The sequence below is a fragment of the Thermobia domestica genome, chromosome 8, assembly GCF_964235325.1.
Source record: "Thermobia domestica chromosome 8, izTheDome1.hap1.1, whole genome shotgun sequence".
NCBI classification, from domain to species: domain Eukaryota; kingdom Metazoa; phylum Arthropoda; class Insecta; order Zygentoma; family Lepismatidae; genus Thermobia; species Thermobia domestica.
In genome coordinates, this window is record NC_137461.1 from 20,070,720 (window position 1) to 20,092,575 (window position 21,856).

The 21,856-nt window shown below is 35.3% G+C and overlaps 1 protein-coding gene across 1 annotated transcript in view; it reads right to left on the minus strand.

Moving 5' to 3' along the window:
- Positions 1 to 21,856, minus strand: part of LOC145692757 (transmembrane protein 248-like) — a 30,158-nt gene that overhangs the window by 3,547 nt on the left and 4,755 nt on the right. Inside the window, exons 2-5 of the mRNA XM_081768201.1 lie at positions 16,430 to 16,636; positions 13,903 to 14,227; positions 8,748 to 9,034; positions 5,556 to 5,684 (exon numbers count right to left, since the gene is read on the minus strand). Coding sequence (XP_081624327.1) covers positions 5,556 to 5,684; positions 8,748 to 9,034; positions 13,903 to 14,227; positions 16,430 to 16,597 — 909 coding nt within the window. The 5' untranslated portion in view covers positions 16,598 to 16,636. The remainder of the gene's footprint in view (positions 1 to 5,555; positions 5,685 to 8,747; positions 9,035 to 13,902; positions 14,228 to 16,429; positions 16,637 to 21,856) is intronic.

Sequence of the window (21,856 nt, forward strand, 5' to 3'; positions counted from 1 at the left end):
GCATGTAATGGATCTTCTTTGCTCCTGGTTGAATGTGAATGAGGAATGGAGCTTTTTTTGTGTGTGGAAATTTACGAGTAATTTTAATAATGGCAACTTTGAGTAGGCTTTAAACTTAGTTTTGACAATATTTTGTTCCTCTAATCTTAATGTGAACTCAATTAGGATAAGATTACACTCAGTATAAATGTTCGTATTTAGTCTTGCTTGTTGATTAAATTGGTTATTAATAAATGACGACAGTTTGTGTCTGTTAAAAGATTACTGTAGTTTCTTGTTTCGATAAAACTGTTAATTACGTATATACATAATAATAATAATAATAATAATAATAATAATAATAATAATAATAATAATAATAATAATAATAATAATAATAATAATAAACTGATAGGTGCATGCATTGATATGTTGTATTTTTGAAATGATGAAAGACATGTTTTTCTGTTTTCATATCTGTCTCACAGTTTCACATTTTTCAGGGTTGCAGCGGACTTTATGGACACGCTTAAAGATTTTAATAAAAATGAGTAAAATGCTGCCTCCACGTGGAATGCATGAGACCTCCCCGATTTTGGTAACCGGTTTTGAACTTACCTTGCCCCAAGCTTTCAGGAAATATATACATCACCCCCACTTTGTGGGTTGAGGTTCAAGTATATCCCTAGTGAGAGCAGTGGTTGGAGAAAAAGTCCTTTAACACTAGAACTGTCTGTGAGACCCAGCTATTTATATTTTAAATAAAATTTTCAACTTAAAGTTGGTGGTTTGAGTTGTAACTTCGTATACTTTCCTGAAATGCCTCATAAGAGACGAGACGCTAGTATTGCAAACCTGTTTGATTTATTGTTAGTTTGCTTTTAATAGAACTCTGAACCTCTCGGGGGTCTGTCAGACCCAGCCCGACTGTTCAAATAACATTTCAGTTGGTATTCTGAGCAATTTTAAAACATAATGGAACGTGAAACAGTTTCTGTGAGTGAAATTCATAGTATTTTATATGATGATGAAAATGAACTGGATGATTCCGATGCAGATCCTGATTCCGAATTACTTAGTAATCAGATAGTAACAGTGAGTTTGGTGAAGATGATGATAAGAGTGAAGAACTGTTAACTGCTGCCGATGCTGAGAAAACTCCACCCACTCCGCCACTAGATAACGATCTTGCTAACAATAAAAACTTTAAAAAAATTATTCCTTGACATTCAGTATATTTGAACATAGGTGGTGCCTTAGGTTCTGTTACATAAACTTATATGCGGCCTTTACGACATTACTTACCTATAATAACATTTAGTCAAGTATTCTTTGTATATAATTTTCTAGAAAATCTCATATAATTTACTAACAAATATATGTAAAAAAATTACAATATTAAAAAAAAAAAAAAGAAAACACCAATTTTGGGCTGAAATGCTTTTTTATCTGTGTTAGAAATACATGTAATTACATAAAAGTGTTTTCATTTGTTTAAGAAAATATCGGTTACAAATTAACTATGCAGTTTTATTTTCTTGGGTCTCTCAGACTCAGCCCGATCGTTTATGAAACTTTTTTTCCCGCCCGACCATTATAGGGTTAAGCCTGTCCCGATCTTTACGCTTACATATATGAAATATATACGCTTACACTATCTATATCCCGTACTTCTAATCGAATTTCTGTTTTTTGCAATATATAGCTAGAGCGATTATCTTGCCCAAATTCGTTAATGGAGTCAGTCTGTTAGCATATTAATGGCAAATCGCTAAGTAGCAGCACATCTGAACACACTCATACAATTACCGGGAGCAGCTCGAAAGTGGTGTTGTGTTGTCTTTCAGGAAGGACGGCTGTTGGCTGTATGAGAGTGATCACATGGATCCAAAAATTACGGCCTTTTTGGAAGGGCTACATTCGTGCATTTTCCGTCATTGGTTATAGCCAACTAAGTACTAGTATACGAAAAAAGGATTCCCTGTGTCAAGGAAAAGGATCAGCGCGGACGTATCCCTGATGTGGTGCAAAAACTACGTTTTTTGATGCGCCTTGAGAACTCACCATCTCAAAGAACAATAGAAAGGCCAGTATAACTTTCTGCCGCAACCGTAAATCTCGAAACTGCGTAAGATTTACTAGTATTAGGCTCGTGTTCATACGTTCCGTTTCCTCACATATGGAGACACATAACTAAAAGTTGTACAAACGCCAATATGCAGGTGACAGGTAAAAGTTTGTAGTGACTGGACGGGACATTGGTGTATCTGTCAGAATGTTATAAAAAGAGGATCACCTTCAATCGTCCCCATGATTCCAGAGGTCGTTCTGACTAGGTACTGAATATGCGGAAAGTTTCCACGCACATGGAGCTACCGTGGCAGACTTAACGCTACGCACTGTGAAGAAGGAAAACAAATTAAAATCCATGCAATTTATTACCAAACGAACATGCTGGAGCCACTATACCGCCATGATATTCCATCTCTATATGCAGTGACACATCTCGCGTTATCATTCACCAGAAGCCCTCCGATATATATATACAACTAAGTAAACGGTACATGAAGCAATGACACGTGACACGAGAATTCATGTAATTTTCTTTATAGAGATTCCTGTCAAATCCCCCTTATGGATTTTTGTGTGTTCTCGTTATTGAAACAGCGCTGACTCGTCGATAACCGCACACACTCTTGATCAAACTGTGCATCATCGAAGTTTCCTTTAGTAGAAACTTAGACGCAGGTAATAGAAAACAGTTTGTTTGCATATCGAGCACAACTCTTGATGGAGTCCTAGTATTTTTAACTTGGTAAGCGTGCCAAATTCGTTACCATAAACTCGAAATGACCTTTTGTAGAACTTTCTGTAAGAGTTTGTTGAACAATAGTTAGAGTTTGTCGCAGTCTCTTCCCAAGTGTTTCTAGATTTCCTAATACCTTACGGAATTCTTAATCATGTAAATCTTTCCCAAATTTCATGAGCAATGACTTAATCTTTCAAAATACCTATCTTATCACCAAATACTTTCACCTGTCTTGGTTTTAAGCTCTCTGAAATTAACCGTGTGCGTGGGTTTCCTCGGGGTTCTCCCGTTTCCACCATTTCACTCATTTCTCATCATTACCGTCTTCTTTAGCTTAACCGGCATAATCGTGGAACGTAAAACTCAAAGATTTCATTTCATTTCTTTGAAATTAACTCAAAAAACTATTAGAAACTGGAAACAAAAAGATGCACTGACAAGGACAGAAAACATTCGGGGTTAGCAGGAAGCATTTTGCATATTTACATTAATGTTTATGTAATAAGTTTCTTCACAAACCCCTTTTCACCAGTTACTGATCCAAATGTTGATAGTATTCAACAAAAATACACGAAAAAGTAAACACATCAAATTATTCGTAGTTAAATGTAAAATGATTACAGATGTCTGAAACACCTACCACTACTATCAAAAATTATATAAAACTTATCTATTTACGTTGAAATGGTTATCTATTGCGTCGATTTCAAGCAGTTGTTGAACTTTTTTTTTTTTTTTTTTTTTTTTTTTTTAACCAACAAGGAAAACTATGAAAGAAGCTTATAGTATGAAGAATTTAAACTGTTTCCCTACACACTGCATCGATAAAAAAACACCTGCGTAGTTCAAAACTTTACTCCTACACAGGGGTAAAAGTGGATCTGAAAGGGTAGGGTCATGCCGTCTCCAGTGCCTAATTTTGCCATTGTAATTTTTTTTAGGAATTTGAGGATAGTCACAGCTATTTCCTGGAAGTGGGGAAACGGCGTGCCCCTGCCTTCCCCCTCACTTTTACCCCTGCTCCTACATCAAAATAAGTGATCATGGGTTGTCCATTCCTGCCTATACTATACTTTTGAGCTATGTCACTTCTTCGAATATGCAAATTTGATGATGAAATGAGTCGATGAAGTGAAGATCTAATTAGTTTTCATACTGTAGGGTCAGGGATTAGCTTTTTGGGCTTTCGGTGTCTATGGGCATGTTAGCCCGTCACAAATATAAGGGATAACGTCTCTCGGTGATCACACCGCCCGGGGAATTGGAGAAAAAAGGAAGTGGCCTGGGGCTATTATGTTAGGTACCATCCCGGCATTTGCCTGGTGTGAATGAGGAAAAGACAGGAAAAGCCTCACTCAGGATGGCTGACCTGAAAAAGCTGTTACACTTTTTCGACCGAGCGTCCCAACCAGGAATCGAACTTGGGACCGCTCGTATCAAAACAGTGTTAGCGACTACGCTACGCGGGGCCACCTTTCACACTAGTTCAAGCCAGCTTTTATACCAATCGAGACTGAAACTGAAATCCATTTCCGTGTATGTGTTCGAATAATTTTCATAAATGACTAAGCATAGTTTTTTTTTTTTAATGACTCACACGCTATCGAGACGGGTGGGGAAAAGGAAATCTTATATTCGCAAGTGCGCAAGTGTTTTATTCCTTTTTTTTAATAAAATAATTATTGGCCATAGTGCTGGTGTTTGTAGAATTTTCCTTAGCCCCCCCCCCTTAAAAAAAACTATGAGAAATTTTGTAAAATTTTCGCAAAGTAGGTAGGGAGAAGATATACTCTCCCAAATCCATTTAACGGGCTACGCATCATTTCTATTGCTAAAGGTTTCACTCTATCTTGAGTAAGAAGGCAATTTCAACCTAAGCTTGAAAGTCTGCGAATACTGGAATTCAAATAAACTAAATATCATGAAATTTTGGGTTTGTAATAAGGCTTAAAAAGTAAAGCATATGCTTACGTACTAAAAATATGTATACAATACAAAATGAAATCTTTTAAATTGAAAAATATAAAATTCTAGTTAGTGAATAAGTAAAACTTTTGATCGCTTTTACTATGCATTATGGTTTCTTATGCTAAACATGAAGACTTCTGCTATTGCAAATTCAACTATATCTACAGACCTTTCGGTCCCATCCATGGTGCTCTCAGAAGCAGAGCATAACATGTCTCCATCCCTTTCAAATACTTATGGGACACTTACTGAATAGACAAGTATTTTAGGCTAGATTTTTAAGATTCTATAATACTAGTCATTTTCATAGATACTAGGATATTAACCTTCACTGTGAATCAGTACGGTAGTCGAGAAGTTATTTCCTCTCTTACTGAAAGTCACTGACTTTTAGAAATGAACTATGTGAGAAAAGATCTGAAAATATTTGACAGAACAAAAGAGCATAATCATCCTTCAAAGCTAGATACTTAATAGTCTGTCATGACCTAAAAAGTTACAGTATTTAATCCATAAACACATACAAGCAAAGATCATCCCATAAATTTTGTTGTTGAGACCGCATTTTTTTTTTCCACCTTCAACTGTGAGCTAGTTTTCAGAAAATATATTGTTATTCAACTCAAGTCAATGAAGTTTTAAATCCCTTCTACACCATTTTACAAATTAAATCACCGCACTAAATCTATGAGGAAGAAAAAAAAAATACCTTTACAAATGAAAAGAAAGGTAAGCAAAATTAACATTCTAATTACAAATAACAACAAATATCTTATTTCGTGATCCAAATATCCATTACCTTTTCAATCGAGATTTGCTTCTGTTTTGGTTTTCCTCGAATAAGAGCGTAGCAGACGAGGGTCATTGCCATCACAAAGAGAAAATAACTTGTGTGCATCAGATGAAGGTTTATCAACGATCTATCCCTCTGCAACAGAAACAATATATATATATTATAGAAATTTTTATATGCACGGAAGATTCAACACATATACATATATACATACACTACCTAATTTCTATTATATGTACTATGACGTTCAGACTATATATGGCGAACACCTTACCAACTCAAATACTATAAATAATAGGGTAAAAGCAATTACAGAAATTGTTCGTCAGCTCCGTTGTTAGAACCAATTATTACTATTATTATTGTAGTCCTGGCATAATCCAATTAACATTGATACAGTGGGATCATACATTAAATATATTTGGGTGACTGAGGATTCTCCTATAAGTAAAGGTCTTTAAACAATAAGTATTTTATTTACATTATGTAAGCATTAAATATATATTTTAAGCAGTACACTACTATAAGTTTATTGCATACTTAGATATAGGTCTGTGTAGGTCATATTTCTGTTAATATGGTATCGTGAAATTATTTTACATTAGTGATCTTTTATATTACTACGAATCATACATTCAGTATTCAATGTGGAACCAACCTCAATGTTGTGGAATGATCATCATTTAGTATATCGTAACTAAATGATTAGCGAGAGATACTTGTTTGATTCCAGTTGGGAGTACTTTTCCATCTCACTTTAAACTGTGGGTTTTCTATATAGGATCTTACCTTACATCTTGTGCGCAAAACAGACTTGAAAAGTACAAAACTTGTCTTAAGTTGCCCTAGTATAGTTTGTCATATAAAAGAGATGTTTGATTGAGTTTAGTTTATGATATACTGATACACACGCAAGAAATCATACACGGAAACTATATTTTGATCATATGACTGATGTTATCTAACACCAAGAAAACTCAAAGGTGTATCAAAAAATAAGGTGAATTTATCTCTGTATTTTCTTTTTCCAAGATACCAAGGTCAGGGAAGTCTGACGGCAATTACAGCTTTCTACTTAAACCCATGTTGTATCTAGAGCAATTTAAAAAGATGGCACATCGACTTGAACATTACTCCAAGGAGAAGATGTGTGTGGTGTTATTCGTTTTATGGATCAAGGGACAGAAATTAGATATTCATCGAGAATTGGTGGAGGTCTATGGAGAGAGAATGTCGCGAAAGCAAATGTATGTGATGCAATGCATTCGTAAATGGTAGGACTGTACCAGATAATGACAGATGTAGTAGACCAGCGAAGTCCATCACCGATAGGAATGTGTGTGACATCGATGCAATGATTCGTGATGACAGAACAAGGTTGCATGACATTGCAGATGTGATGCAAATCTCATATAGTTCAGTGAGTAATATCGTCCATGACCAACTTGACTTCAGGAAAATGTGTATGCGCTGGTTGCCAAAACATCTGAGTGAGGACCTGAAAACATCTTCGAATGGGCATTTCCCTGACCCACTTAACAGGATATGACCACGAAGGAAATTCATTCCTTCATCGCATCATAACGGAAGATGAAACCCTAATACTCTATGGATACCTGAATCAAAATGCCAAAACGTCATGGAAACATTCTTCATCGCTGCTGGCCTAGAAATTCAAGACTACAACATCTCCTAAGAAAACACTGGCTTCTGTATTTTGAGTACGTCAGGGTGTTATTCATGTAGAATTTCTTGCAAAGAGTACAGGTACTACTGCGGACATTGTGGTGTTTACTTTATAGGATGGGGATCCAAATAGAGCAAGCATTACAATAGATAATCATTGATCGAATATTCCGCCGAGCACTAACGACGAAACAAGTTATCATCAGATTAATAGCTTCTTTCACTGCTAACAACACGTAGGCAAAGATTCAAACAACAACGTTAACTTATGACTAGAATAACACTTCAGCACCATTTTGAACTGAAAGAAAATATAAAACCATATATATTGCACCAGGCGCCACACTATGGACAACACAAGGTAGAGAGATAATCAATCTGACATCATGTGCTACGAGTAGAATAGTGCTCTATTTTCCAATAATATTACTACACTTACATGACTTTAACAATAAGGAAACACTTTTAAAATTACAAAGATATGTAGATGGCAAATACAAATGAAATTAACGATTGATGTCCATTATGAATGCAATTACTTGGACAATTTCTAGCAGCGTTCGTTCATTAGCTTGTTTCAAGTGATAGTTACGTCATGCAGCTTCTTTGTCTCTGCTGTTCAAGTGAGATCCCACCTACCAGGTTGACGTAAGCACAGGTAGTATCGTGATTGGCTGCTGGTGGCGGCCAAGGCCGTCGACTGCTATCGTCTGCTTTGATGCTGATATATCCGTTGTGAGAACATACAACGATTAGTTACGCTATATGTGAAGAAGTAGCAGCCTTCAAAATAAAATGATTAAATTGCCTGAGCTGGGCACACCAAAAATAATGCACAAACAAGTTTATTACAACATGTACTGACTAAATGTGGACAGCTGAAAGAAGTTATACGTAAGAAACAAAAAAGGGCACTACGAGAGAGGATGTTAATACTACACGATAACGCACGACCACATGCAGCCCGATTATAATTTGTTTGAACCCCTGAGGAAACACCTCCATGGGTGGCATTTCGATACACCGAAAGAGGCACAACAGGCTCCGGTTACCTGGTTACGAAACCTGCAGGAACATTTCTTTGCAAAGGGCATGACCTATTTGGTGTCATATTAGAATTCATGCTTGTGGTTCCCATGTCGAATGTGATACCATATGTCAAACATGATACAGTTTCACATATTTATCCCTGCACATTTTTCAGTAAAATCGAAAAGTCACCTTGCTTTTTGATACACCTTTGTAGTTCGCAAACTTGTCAACTATGCAGATATTGTGTGTGAGATTGTCATTTATGATTTTCACCTGCAAAATTACTTTCCGTGTGAATGCACAGCTATATACTGTAAATTGTCCGCTTAACGTCGTATTTGTGAGAGATACTTCGTAGTATACGTAGCATAATTTCTATGTACATAACCCGCTAAGATACATGGTGCTATGGCTTATATTTTGGAGCAAGTTAAATATGTATTTACTCTCTATTTGCTGATGCCATTACTATATACTTACGATAGTAAGAAGTACAGCTAATTCTGGATCAGGCCGATAAACCATTCGCATTACAGATCCATCTCTGCACCAATCCGAATCTCCTAAGATGTCCTCTTCTTGACTTCGTCCTTCGAATCGAGCACCTGAAATTGTGTTTCCCATCGGCAAGCACGCTGGAGGAGACTTCGTGACCGGCAACAACGATTTCGGCCCCACAAAAGTTACACAAATTTCTTGAAACTGAGATAAATTCTGTAGACTGGGTAGATGAAACGTCACATTCAAGTATTTGTCAACGGAATTATCTACAAAAAGGAAGAAAGAAAAAAAGAATAATATTCCATATAAAATGTATTAGTGACCAACACTGGATAAGCAAGAATACCTATTAGTATAGTAACACGTATGGAACAACTTCTGGATGTCCTACCACGGTATAACAGCTACAGGGTCAATTTTGTGTGTCACAGAATTTGTTAACATTACAGTAACAACAACGAACAGTAGCAGTATTATTTTACATTTTTCTCTATACCTCTCTGAGCAGGCGATGTAGTAATATTAACGTTTCCATTGTTTTTGGAAGTTTCTTACAATATGCATGTGTCCAGTCTCACGTTCTTATTTTCTTTATGTTTTTTTCTTCCAAGAACCTTTCTCAATGTCTTATGAACTACTGCAGTATCCGCGGACCGCGTTGGCTCAGTGGTAGTGTTCACCTCAGGTGTATGCGGTTCCAGGTTTGATCCCAGCTCGCGCCAAGTGGGCTTTGAGGTGGACAAATACTGTTTGCGTGGGTTTTCTCGGGGTTCTCCCGTTTCCTCGCATTTTCTTCATTTCATCATCTCATTATCACAGTCTCCTTTAGTCCAGGTGGCTTAAGTGTAGGATGTAAAACTTAAACATTTAATTTTTTACTCCTATATCCGATATTACTATCGGTATAATTTTCATATTTTTGTTTTTTGGTTGTTATCTTTATATTTTCGACTACCTGTTGGTATTTTTTTTCTTATGTGCTTTCCGTAAGACCGTTGTGTTTGGTATTGTGCTATCAGCACATACCTCATATTTTTCTTTTTCTTCTGCTTAATAATAATAATAATAATAATAATAATAATAATAATAATAATAATAATAATAATAATAATAATAATAATAATAAAAAGAAGAAACAGAAGAAGAAAGAATACTTACTTACTGTGTTGTTTGATATTGTGCTGAGGTTATTTTGTAAACAGTTACATTTCTACTCTTTTTATTATTATTATTATTATTTTTGCACTGTCTCTTATATGATATTTAGTGCAACAAATCATCATATTCACTTTTTTTTTTGTATCACAACTGAGGTATTTACAATGAGCAAGTTGCAAAGTAAAAAATAAATAAATAAAATAAAAAAATCGACTTGAACACAGACAAACCATTCCACACATTTTATAAGGATAGTACCCAATTGTGACTGAAATGAAGTTTCTGACATACAAAAGCGCGAATGTGGAAAGTACTTCCACAAGAATTCATAAACTGATGAAAGTGATAGCGTCCACTGAAATAGTCGACATAAAATAAATACAAGGAAGCAGAAAGGAAACAATCTTTTTATTATTTTTTTTAAAAAATATATATTTATTTTATTTAGCAGCAGGTGTCAGTTCTGGTCTCGGACTCATTATTATTATTATTATTATTATTATTATTATTATTATTATTATTATTATATATCGTGACTTTCTTTCCAAGACAAAACAAACAAACAAACAAAAAAATACGTAGAAATATTTAAGTAACACTACTTTATTTTATAAGTAAGAAGACCATAATCTTTATTGTGTAAAATAACTCAATTTGATTGATTTTTTTCTGTTTTACTCTATAAGAAGGAATCAAAAATGTTTCTTTTTGAATGGTCAATTTCTTAGCTCATGATTAGAATTTTTAAAACCCCCGTTAACCAGAACTACAATATGATGTGATGAAAGGAAAGTATAGTTATGGTATGCCATGCTGTATGTCCTTGTTCATGTACAGAAAGGAACTTTTAAAATTTTTTTTATCTCGTCGCAGTAATAACAGTTGAAAGATGGCGTTCTGCCTCCACAACCTGTCCAAACACAATAAACGCGCTCTCTACACTGCTGAAGCATGTCAATCAGTTGAAGTGTTTCGTCGAATGAAAAATTTGTACGGCGACACATGCGTATCTAAAAGAAAAGGAATTGGTTACGAATGTTTCGGGAAGGACGTGAAGGAACAAGTGATTATTCGCAACGGCGTACGCACAGCGAGACTAATGGGACTCCCGGTATTTTTAGAAAATTAACATTTTCAAATGAAAGAAGTAAAGAGTGAGTAAAAAGCAGAAACATAAGTAGTCAAAAAATTGCAGTCTTTCCCGAATAGGAATGAGTGAAAATTTTCTATTGTATTATATACAGTAAGTAAAGAAAGGCAAAATGCAAGTAAATATAGAACTAAGAATTAACTTCTGAAAGTAGAAAGTACACAATTCTTTAAGAAAGTAAAAGAGTTTCTTTGGAAGCCGTATCTACATGTAAGTGATACACAAACTAACTGTGTTTATCGAAAGAAATAAAATCTTAATGTGATAACAAGTAACAGAAACTGAACCCACGATTTTAAAAACGGAAACGCTAGTTAACAATAAAATTGGGGGGAGGGGGTGAAGTTAAATTATGCGACATTATTTCTTGTTTAGACGCGAACGATTTTTAACGCATCAAGATACTATATTATTTTTCCAGTACCTATTAATATGTAGTTCAACCACAAGAAATCACATTCCAATACCTGCATCCCAAAATCTTCATTCTTTTTAGTCCATAAGAAATGTAATGACTACATCCAGCGTTTATCAACTCTATACTTCAACTACATGTGTGTTATTATTTTAATTGAGAGTGATTATTCAGTATCTTCCAATGTAGTATAAAGACCAGTGCCCCAACAACACACTTCCCTTTTACTGTAAACTCCTCTCCAATCAACGGGGCCAAGGTGGCTCAGTGGTAGGGCGTTCACCTCTGGTGCATGGGGTCCCGGGTTCAAATCCTGCTGCCGCCACGTGAACTTGGTGTTTGTCCACCACAATGTGCGTGGGTTTCCTCGGGGCTCTCCCGTTTCCTCCCAGTCTTCATTCCACCATTTCACTCATTTCTCATCATCACTGTCTCCTTTAGCCTAGCTGGGATAAGTGTGAGACGTAAAACTCAAAGATTTCATTTCATTTTTTTTCCTTTCCAATCAATCAAATTTTCTCGCTGTCACCATTTGTTGTATGAAAGACGAGTGAAGCAGAATTGTTTTAATATGAACCATGGACGTACCTAGGGATTTTTTGAGGATAGGAAGATCCAGCACCGTTTAGGACATTTTCGAAGGAAATATACCTGAACTTTTATGTTCTAACTTAAATTTAGAATATTAAAAGAATCACTGCAATATTAAGTCAGGGATGTGATCATCAGTGTTACTATCATTTAATGGTATTGCTGGGTTATGTCGCCACGTGGGAAAAAAAAATGACGAGGAGGTATGCTCTTGGGGGTTCCTGTTGGACATGACCCTAATAGTAATAACAGGACCATATGAACACTTCGGAGAACGAAATAAGTAACATTCACGTCTTCATTTTGAAAAATAAATATATATATATATATATATATATATATATATATATATATATATATATATATATATATATATATATATATATATATAATAAAAAATATGGTTTAAATAGTAGAGGTAGATAAATGGGAAAGGAACAATTCCCCGATCATCAAGAAACAAAAAAATGTCCTAAAATTCACTTTTCATAATAAAAATGTCGTCTGGAGATTAATAATGGAACCAACAATTTCACTATCTGGCAATGTTGTAGATTAAATTCGAACAATTAATATTGTTTTATGAATCCATCAAGGAAGTTACATTGAGCGTTACACTAATAAGTAGCGTTTGTGTCAACGTAGATTGACTTTACTTGTCGTCTGGAAAGAATCGATGTAACTATTTAATGAATTGGTACTATGGTTCTTTATCTGCGACGTTGTCACACAATGCAAGCCTGTCCTTCCGTGTTCATTCACGTTATCACGAAGGATCTCACTTCCTCATCTAAAGCGAAGTGACAGCCTCCTAGGTACTCCTTTAAGTGCGGGAACAGGTGAAAGTTGCTTGGAGCGAAGTCCGAGCTGCAGGGACCTCCACGCAAGCTGTATTCAAATCTGTTGATGCTCTGCTGGGTCAAATACTGCGCTCCTCGTCGGTGACATTTTCTCTGCTACCCACAAACTTTCGACCTATTCTACGGCATGCTGACGATACACTACAGTCTCTCCGTAAATATCTACCAGCTGCCGGTAAATTTCAGCCGCGGTTACATGTTTCGCCCATACAGAAATTGAATACCTGAGCGGACTACTTCGCGAGCCCGTTTTTCCAAACGAGTCGCCATTTGTGTTTACCTACAACTAGCATCGTACGTGGCGGGTGACCGAAACTTTACAGTTGTCAACCCATGTATTAAAATTACCATCCACTCCTCATTCTTCTACAATAGAGAAAACTCCAGAAATATCGGCCTTCTAACCTTAGTTTCTAATTCTTCCTCGTATATAAACTTTATAATATGCAGTACAAATATTTTTGCTTAAAACAGAATACACAAAATGGGTTAAGTCTCTCATGCCGGCAAAATACGGTGTATTTAGTTTGGCATGTTCATACTTCCGAGATAATTAGGTAGTGAGTGCTTTCCAATCAATGACTTTTCGTTGTTTTCTTAGATGTTATATTACTATAGACTAATATAGTTGCTAGTATTTCAACGTGTATTGTGACCCAGAAAGAGAAATAGCAAGAGTTCTTAAAAATATCTCACTATGATTAAACAAAAAGGGGTAATTAGGTCAATTTTATTATCAATCAAATAATAATTTAACGGACATTTTTTCTTACTTCTTTCAAATTAATTAATACAAAATACTAAAACCGTCCCATTCAGTAAAATATATTGCAAAAAGAAAGTAGGTAATCCCTCACCCAAATGACAGAAGACCATGAGTGATACCATCAATTACCTAGAAGGTAACAATCGTTATATTTCTATAGATTATAATAAAATAACAACAAAGGCTAAACTTACCATTTAATCTGAGTTGTTTTGCATCCAACATGCCAGATATAGTAGTCATATTATGAGGCAAACTGTTGAGTTCATGGACAAGACTCCATGAAGCTCTCACGGCAATGGACACATTTCCAATGGCATCACGCGAATCAAACTCACTGGTTGACGTTGAATATGTAACATCAGTTGTTGAAGTGACGCCAGTCGTTTCAGTGTCTTCCCGCACTCGAGAGTTGTTAATCACCGCTCGAGGCTGACGGAAAAGGTAAATGTCGGGACTTTCATCGTACGACACACACAGATCTATTTCAGCTACTCGTGTCAGGAATTTATTCCAATCCTGAAAGCAAAAACAATAAACAATATTACGATAGCCAGTTGCGGGTTGCAGAAATATCAATAAATTGTGAATTACGTGAAGTTCAACTTCTGTTCATGTTTTTACACTGACTTTCAACAGGGTACAGGTTTCCAACAGAGCACATGAAAAGAAAAAAAGTATCTTGTGACTATTGAGAGTGTGCTTTGATTAAAATAATAATAATAATAATAATAATAATAATAATAATAATAATAATAATAATAATAGGTACTTCGCCGTTTTATTGTTTCCAGTGTTGGCAATTGGGACATCACATTTAAAAGAAAATTCGCTTACTTCAAAAGACTGTAATTAATTCGTGAAGCACTGATCGATAATGAGCTCTGGTGTGCTTATTATCAGAGTGTCTACTAAAATTCCAAAATGAAAGTTCGTGACTTTTTCTTTCCCAAACCATAAAATTTAGTAACATTCTAAAGAGCGAATTGGGCCGAATTTTCATGCATGCGATAGAAGCGTGCTTTGACTGCGATTTGGTAGCATCTAAAGCCCACCATAGACATTTTTGGTGAAGTGAACTTTGACGTTTTACAGAACAAAATTTTCCAGTCTATATTTTATGTTTGTACAGAAAAAAATCGTGACCCAAAAGCTAAATTTCGTGACTTTTTCTTGACTTCCATGACTGTGCTATGATTTCGTAACTTTTCCATGACTCGTGACTTTCGTGACCGATAGACACCCTGGATTATACATGTAAAAGTAAAAAAACCCGACAAAATTTCATTTAAAAAAAAAAAATGGTGGTTTTTGAGAATTTGACAATTTCTCGAATTTTTGTTAAGAAAACAGTTGCCTACAGAGACGATACAAAATTTGTTTCAGAAAGTGGGTAACTAGAGCTTCCACACTGTGAAAACAGAATGTTAAAATTCGAACCAGAAGTGCTCACGGAAAAAAAAATCGCAAACATCGACCTTTCGGATAAATGGACATTAATTTGTTCACTGCCAAACCAAACTATACAAAATATAGTTTCATCACATCCATCTGAACATGCAATAAACAAGAATTATAACTCTACCAGTCTTCACGGCTGAACAGTGGAGCTATGAAATTGACTATCTTTTATTTTGGCTTCAATTTATAAATTGTACTTGTCATTTTTGAATATCAGTTGTTTTGGCGGAACATTTTTTCACAAATACGTAATAATACGTATAGTTTCCATTTAAACGAAATTGATACTTTTTTTCCGGTTGAAGTGGAAGTTCTGTACCATATAACCAAAGAGTTCATATGAATTGGTCCATGTACGACCTTCTTCAGTAATACACTTCAGAGCAATGCATCTAAAATAGCAGCTAAAAAATTTAAACATCAACCGGAAGACTCGAAACCCACATTCTAACGATTACATGCAGTTTCTATTACAGTTTCACTTACATTGGGATTAGGAAATGTTCACAGCATTGGATATGTTTTCAAAAGTATGGATTATCAAAAACGTAATCTTAAAACACTAAGTAGTTAATTACTGTTAACCTGCTCTACAATTACAGCATTTTTGACGTGATATATGTGTTAACATTGGGACGGATTTCCTTTCTGACTGACATCCCCACAGATTCTGACAGTTCCGCAAACACCTTTTGATATACTATGATTTTGGTATAACTTTCGAAGCAATAAAACTACTACTTGTACAATTTTGTTTAACAATAACCTCTGCTCAATATTGTTAGTATATATTTTATATTAATTGAAGATACTGATTTGTAAGTAGCTAATGCTGGCAAATCTCCACACCCATCACAAGATCATTAGCGATCTTCCAAAACCACCGCACCTGCTTCCTTGTGAAAACAAATGACGCAATGTGTAAAATAACCGCTTACGTGCTTATGATAACCTTCCTTTTTACATTACTCTTCCTGGTAGATCTCAAACCGATATGTATCGAATGACACATGCAGAAAAGCTCCAGTTCTACACATATACGTGTTTCCTTTGAGCGTTGGAGAAGAGTAACTTGAAAAAGAGCTCAGCCAACACGCAAGATACACACTTTATAATTAGAAACTTAGATACATACATTACCCCATGGAAATTACTCGAGACGGACGAAAGGTTGATGTGTATAGTAAATATAAAAAAATAAGCATAAAATACGATTCTAAATATTGAGGAGTTCCATTACATATACAGTACTACACTTACCAGGTGTACATCTGGATTTGGAATGTAATCATTATGTTTAATGAAGTATGCCAGTGATAGAGTGGTAATAGCAAATGCTGTTAGGCATAAAGTAAATACAACCAGTGGCGGCCGACTGGACGCAAACCCTTTCAGGTTCCCAAGCGGAGTACTTATGCCTACCATCATGCCAGTTCGTGGACACAAACAAACGTCGAACTCAAACACCTATAAAAAATGAAAATACAAAAATCATTAAAGAACAAGCATTTAATATATATTAAAATAGTTATACAATAAACCTTGTCCATGTTACCATCCTTGGTACCATACAAGCTGGTCGCCGGCGTGCAAAACTGTGGCACATAATCTCTGTTGTACAACCTAGCCTGTCCCTAGCCAAGCTCGGCTATATTATAACAAATTTTATTCATTAGATTATGGGCTATTTGCTCACTGATTTGGATTCAGGTCTGACCAAGTACAATATACAAGGCAAGTCGAGCCGAAACTAACCCTTGCCGAGCCCGGCTACCAAATATAGCGAGCTTTATTTCATAGACAATGGACTACTTCCCTATCGAATTTAGTTTAGATTCGACCAGTAGTTACCGAGAAATAGTATTACATAAAAGGTGAGCCTGGGTTTGTCTCTAACAGAGCCCGGCCACCAAATATAGAGATCTGTATTACTTAGACGATAGGCTACTTGCTCACCGAATTTCCTTTAGATCCAGCCAATAGTTACCAAGAAATGAAGTACAACATACAAGGCGAGCCAATCCTGTCCTTGGCAGACCTCGGCCACAAAATATAACAGATTTTATTGCTCAGAGCATGGGCTATTTACCCATTCAATTAGGTTCTAACCTGGCCAGTACTTACCGAGAAATAAAGTACCACACACACACACAGATTTTATTTGATTTTTAATTTAGTGTCCCTTTCAGCAGCGAGACTATATGAGACACAGACCTACAGCTTAACGTGGGATCCAAACTACATGAATATGCCGGAATCGAACCCGGATCTTCTACGCCAAAGGCGCGTACGCTAACTGCTTAGCCATGAAGGAACTCACACACACAGAGATACATATACCTAGAGTGAAACTATAAGCTCCAGTATGCTTACGCCGGGAACTAAGAAGGGTAATTTGAAATGAAAAGGTAAGCAAATGAATATAAATTAACCAGCAATATGCTTGTGATGATTTTGTTGAGAAATCACACAGAATTCTATAAAGAATTTTTTAGGTAAATTATCTTTTTCTTAGTACAGATTCAATAGCTAAACAAAGGTATTGTAAATATTTAGGAATCAGAATAGATAACTACCCGTTTCTCAGTTTCTAAACATGTTGCTTCGGCTTCTGAATCATAGTTTTTAACATCAGCTCTCCTGATCATTGACTCGTTGAAGAACACTGTAATTTTTTTAAGAATATACTTCTTGGTTTTGAAAATTGAAAGTATTAATGACGTACATAGGAAAAGGCCCAAGGGCAGAGTGGAGATCAGATTGCACACTTACTACCAGGGTTGGCAAAAACCATGGTTTTTATTTAAAAAAACAAAAAAAAACCGGTTTTTTTGGTTTAAACCAGGTTTTTTTTTGGTTTAAACCAGGTTTTTATGGTTTAAATAATTTGCTCTATATATTCATATCATATATGGACAGAAATAAGTTTGTTTCGCCTTGCTGTTATTATGCAACAACCGGGTTATGCTGGAAGGGGTCACATAAGCTTAAAGCGGAATAAAAACCGTTTCTCGAGTTACATCCGAGAGAAATTGTCCTCCATTTGAACTCGGAACCAGGACTAATTGGCCACAAATGCGATACGTCTGCCAACTCACTCACGAAGGAATCCTGATGAAAAAAATACGTTGTACTGATCTTTACATGCTTCTTAATATAACTGTCAAGAGTTATTTCAGAAGGACAAAAAGATAAACAGTTGCACAAGTGAAACCATTACACAGAATTACATATGAACAATTTCAAAGTACAACGGAGTACAGAAGAACTAATTTAGTTCAAGTTAGTTAACAACGACTTTTATTGGTCCAAATTAAAGAAATACACCGACTTAATCTGCATATCAATAAGAAAAGTGAATAAAGATACGAATTATTTGAGTCCACTTTGGCTCAGACTCATTTATACATAAATAGATACCAAAGATACTTATTTCACTAAATGCCTCTCTTGGGGTCTGTATGACCCCCCCCCCCACACACACACACAAAAAGTACGGCATTTTCGATGTATTTTATCAATAGTAAACATTGAAACGAAACAATATTTAGAATTTTTCTTCGATTGTAATTACATAACAATAATAATAACTACAAAAAATCACAAAATAAACATTTATAAACTTATAAAAAAAAGTTGCTTTTGTAGTATAATCTTTTTGAGTAATGAATGGGGAATTTATGTCTGAATATAATACGAATAATATACGGGAGTGAAACGTGATAACCCACAAATGTGTATTCATCAAGATTTTACAAACACTTATACTTTTACGAACATTTTTTTGTTTTTTGGTTTAAACCAGTTGGTTTTTTTTGAAAAAAACCAGCTGGTTTAAACCAGCCAACCCTGCTTATTACACATCTTTATCCCACAGTTTCCCTCGCTACCCATCGTGCAGACGTTTTATGAACCCTGAGCTGTTTTGGAAAGTGGGTAGGTTAACAAAATAAATTTCCTCGCCGATAATCTAACCCAGGTCACCTTGTTGGTGGATATACTCCTTACAGACAATGAAACCGCGGCTCTTAATAACATATATACCCTATTCCAACATATACTTGTTTTATCATACATCAGTTCAGATGACGATATTACAAAACTGAATTTAGGATTGCTAACATAAGGACAAGGTTACTAGAGTGTGGGCAAGTTCCAAAATAGGATAGCTAACTTATAGAGTAATTAATAATAGGCGTATATTTTAGGGGAAGTATAGTTAAATAAGTAAGTTTTATTCTATATATAATATTGAATTTCTTCTGATCTTGTCATGGAGTTAAGACCACTAAAGTTTTGTTCCACTCCAATATCAGAATACTTAAAAAATAAATATCATTATTATAAACTAAAATAAATTGTAATAGTGATAAGACTAAGATAGGAAAATTGAAGAATAAAAACGTGCCACGAATAGATGGCCTTAAAAATGAAATCTACAAAAAAACAAGAGATATTTGGATCCCCTATTTAACAAAACTCTTTTTAACTGGCTTTTAAAAGAACAAAAATTCCCAGACTCTTGGAAAATATCGAGATTAAGCATACTGTCCAAAGGACCAGACAAAGATTTATCTGAAGTTGGTTCCTACAGATCTATTTGTTTGTTGAAGAATATATCAAAAATCTTGTTGAAGAATATATCAAAATAATAACGGTTAATTCAAAAACATGCAAAGACAGTTTTAGGAAAAAAAAAATATTACAATTAGGACCTGGTAACTTTGATCTTCTAGTTACAAGAAATTATAATAAGGAAATAATTACTGGAAAGACCAATTAAGAGCGACCATATAGATGCAATAAGTATTCAGCCCAGACAAGGGACTACGTACTAAAGTATCATATTAATTATGCTTACAAAATATATGAAATATTCAACTTTACGTGACTCTGTGCATTTCGCAACTACGACTGGACTCATTTGCAACCGCAGAACAACAGAGAAAGAGGGCCGCTGGCAGTGAACGTAGGATTATTTGAGGTGTGCTGTGCGTCCTTATACAAGGCCAAGGTTACGAAGGACAGGTCTTACCATTAACTCTTTTAAGTTCTGGCTTGTTTTAGGTAAATTATCGATTTTTAGTCAAACAGCTACATCATCATCCCTATTTATCGTAGGATCATGGTTCGTACCTAATTCTCTTCACAATAGAACAGCCTTTCAAACGGCTTGATTCAAATATCTCCATCATATATCTGAGGCGGGAAAATCGTGTAAAAAAGAGATTTTTTGTTAAAGAAATTTGCCTTTTCCTTTTCTTTCTCCTTTTTTACTTTTTACCCCTCTGGACCCTCCTGTTTTAACGCAGAGATCTGAAAAAAATCTGAAATATAGTAAGGGGTGCACTGAATGTGTGTGCAAAATTTCAGACTTCTAGGTATAAAAGTAAGCCCACCAAAAAATAATGAAAATAGGACTAACAAAAAGAAAGTTCTTTTTAAGTTATTCCGTCATCATCCCCTATGTCTCGATGCAGAAAGACGTGAAACCATACGTAACGTGCTCTACAATGCCCCTAGACTTGAGAAAAAAAAAAAAAAAAACGAAGTAGAAAGCTTAAATCATACTTTTTTAATCGAATAATGAAGACACTACTTTAGTGCCTATATATAGGTACTACAACTTAAAAGGATTAACGTGGACTTCGAACCACGAGGTGGAGGTTGAGGGTTGAGTTTGATGGTGTTAGCGCGTGCGCCTATCATCCTGCAAGATCAATCCTCGCAGCGCACAATCTTGCCTCCAAATTCTGGATCACATCACCACGCCGGTTTCGGTGTGGGGTTCGAAAAACACACGGTATAAGACATAAGGGGCCTTATGCAGAGTCATTTTGACGTATGATTAGGATCATACTAAAGACCTGACTACTGTAGGAAACATGTTAGTTGAACTCTAGTATGGCACTAACAATGCATCAGAACGACTCTGCATAAGACCCAAAATCTTTTACACTATTCTATCTTTTGTAAAAAATTCTGGTAGATTTTCGGTGACCTTTTTCGATGTTTTAACAAGTTAGTTTACATAAGTTATAAGAAAGACAAACTATAAACTTTTACAATCAATGCTTCATTATTATTTACCTAAAGTTTACCAAGGCTTTAATCCATTCGTACCAAAAAGGCTCGGAAGACTCCCGACCACCGTAAATACAAAAGCGATTACATACAAGAAAATTTGGACACTAAAAAACTAAGATTGTGTCTTTCGCCCATTAGAAACATGAGCGATATAGATTACACCAATAGAAGATTATGGAATCATTAACCATGGATTGGGTTTCTTATAAGAAATTCTTTGGAGATAAGGGAATCCATGAATAAAAAAATTCCACTAAAGTTTTATATTTGGCACATCGTGTGTTATTCAACGGAAGTATTTGTATATATTAGAAGTAACCCTGTACTGATACATACACTTGTGCCCCCAGTAACAATCTATTTAACTTACATATTTTCTAGTTTTATATCTAATGGTCTTTAAGACAAAGGAAATGCTAAAAAATTAATGTAATAATACAATGATTGTTAGTGAGGATGGGTCTAATATTCATTCGTTGATGAGAATAATACAATACCTAACACCCTACCATCAGCGGTATTCAAACCACGACTGACAGGTCGATAGGTTTGCGTCAATGAAAGTAACTTAATGTCTGCGAATTAAATGAAATTTGTCCG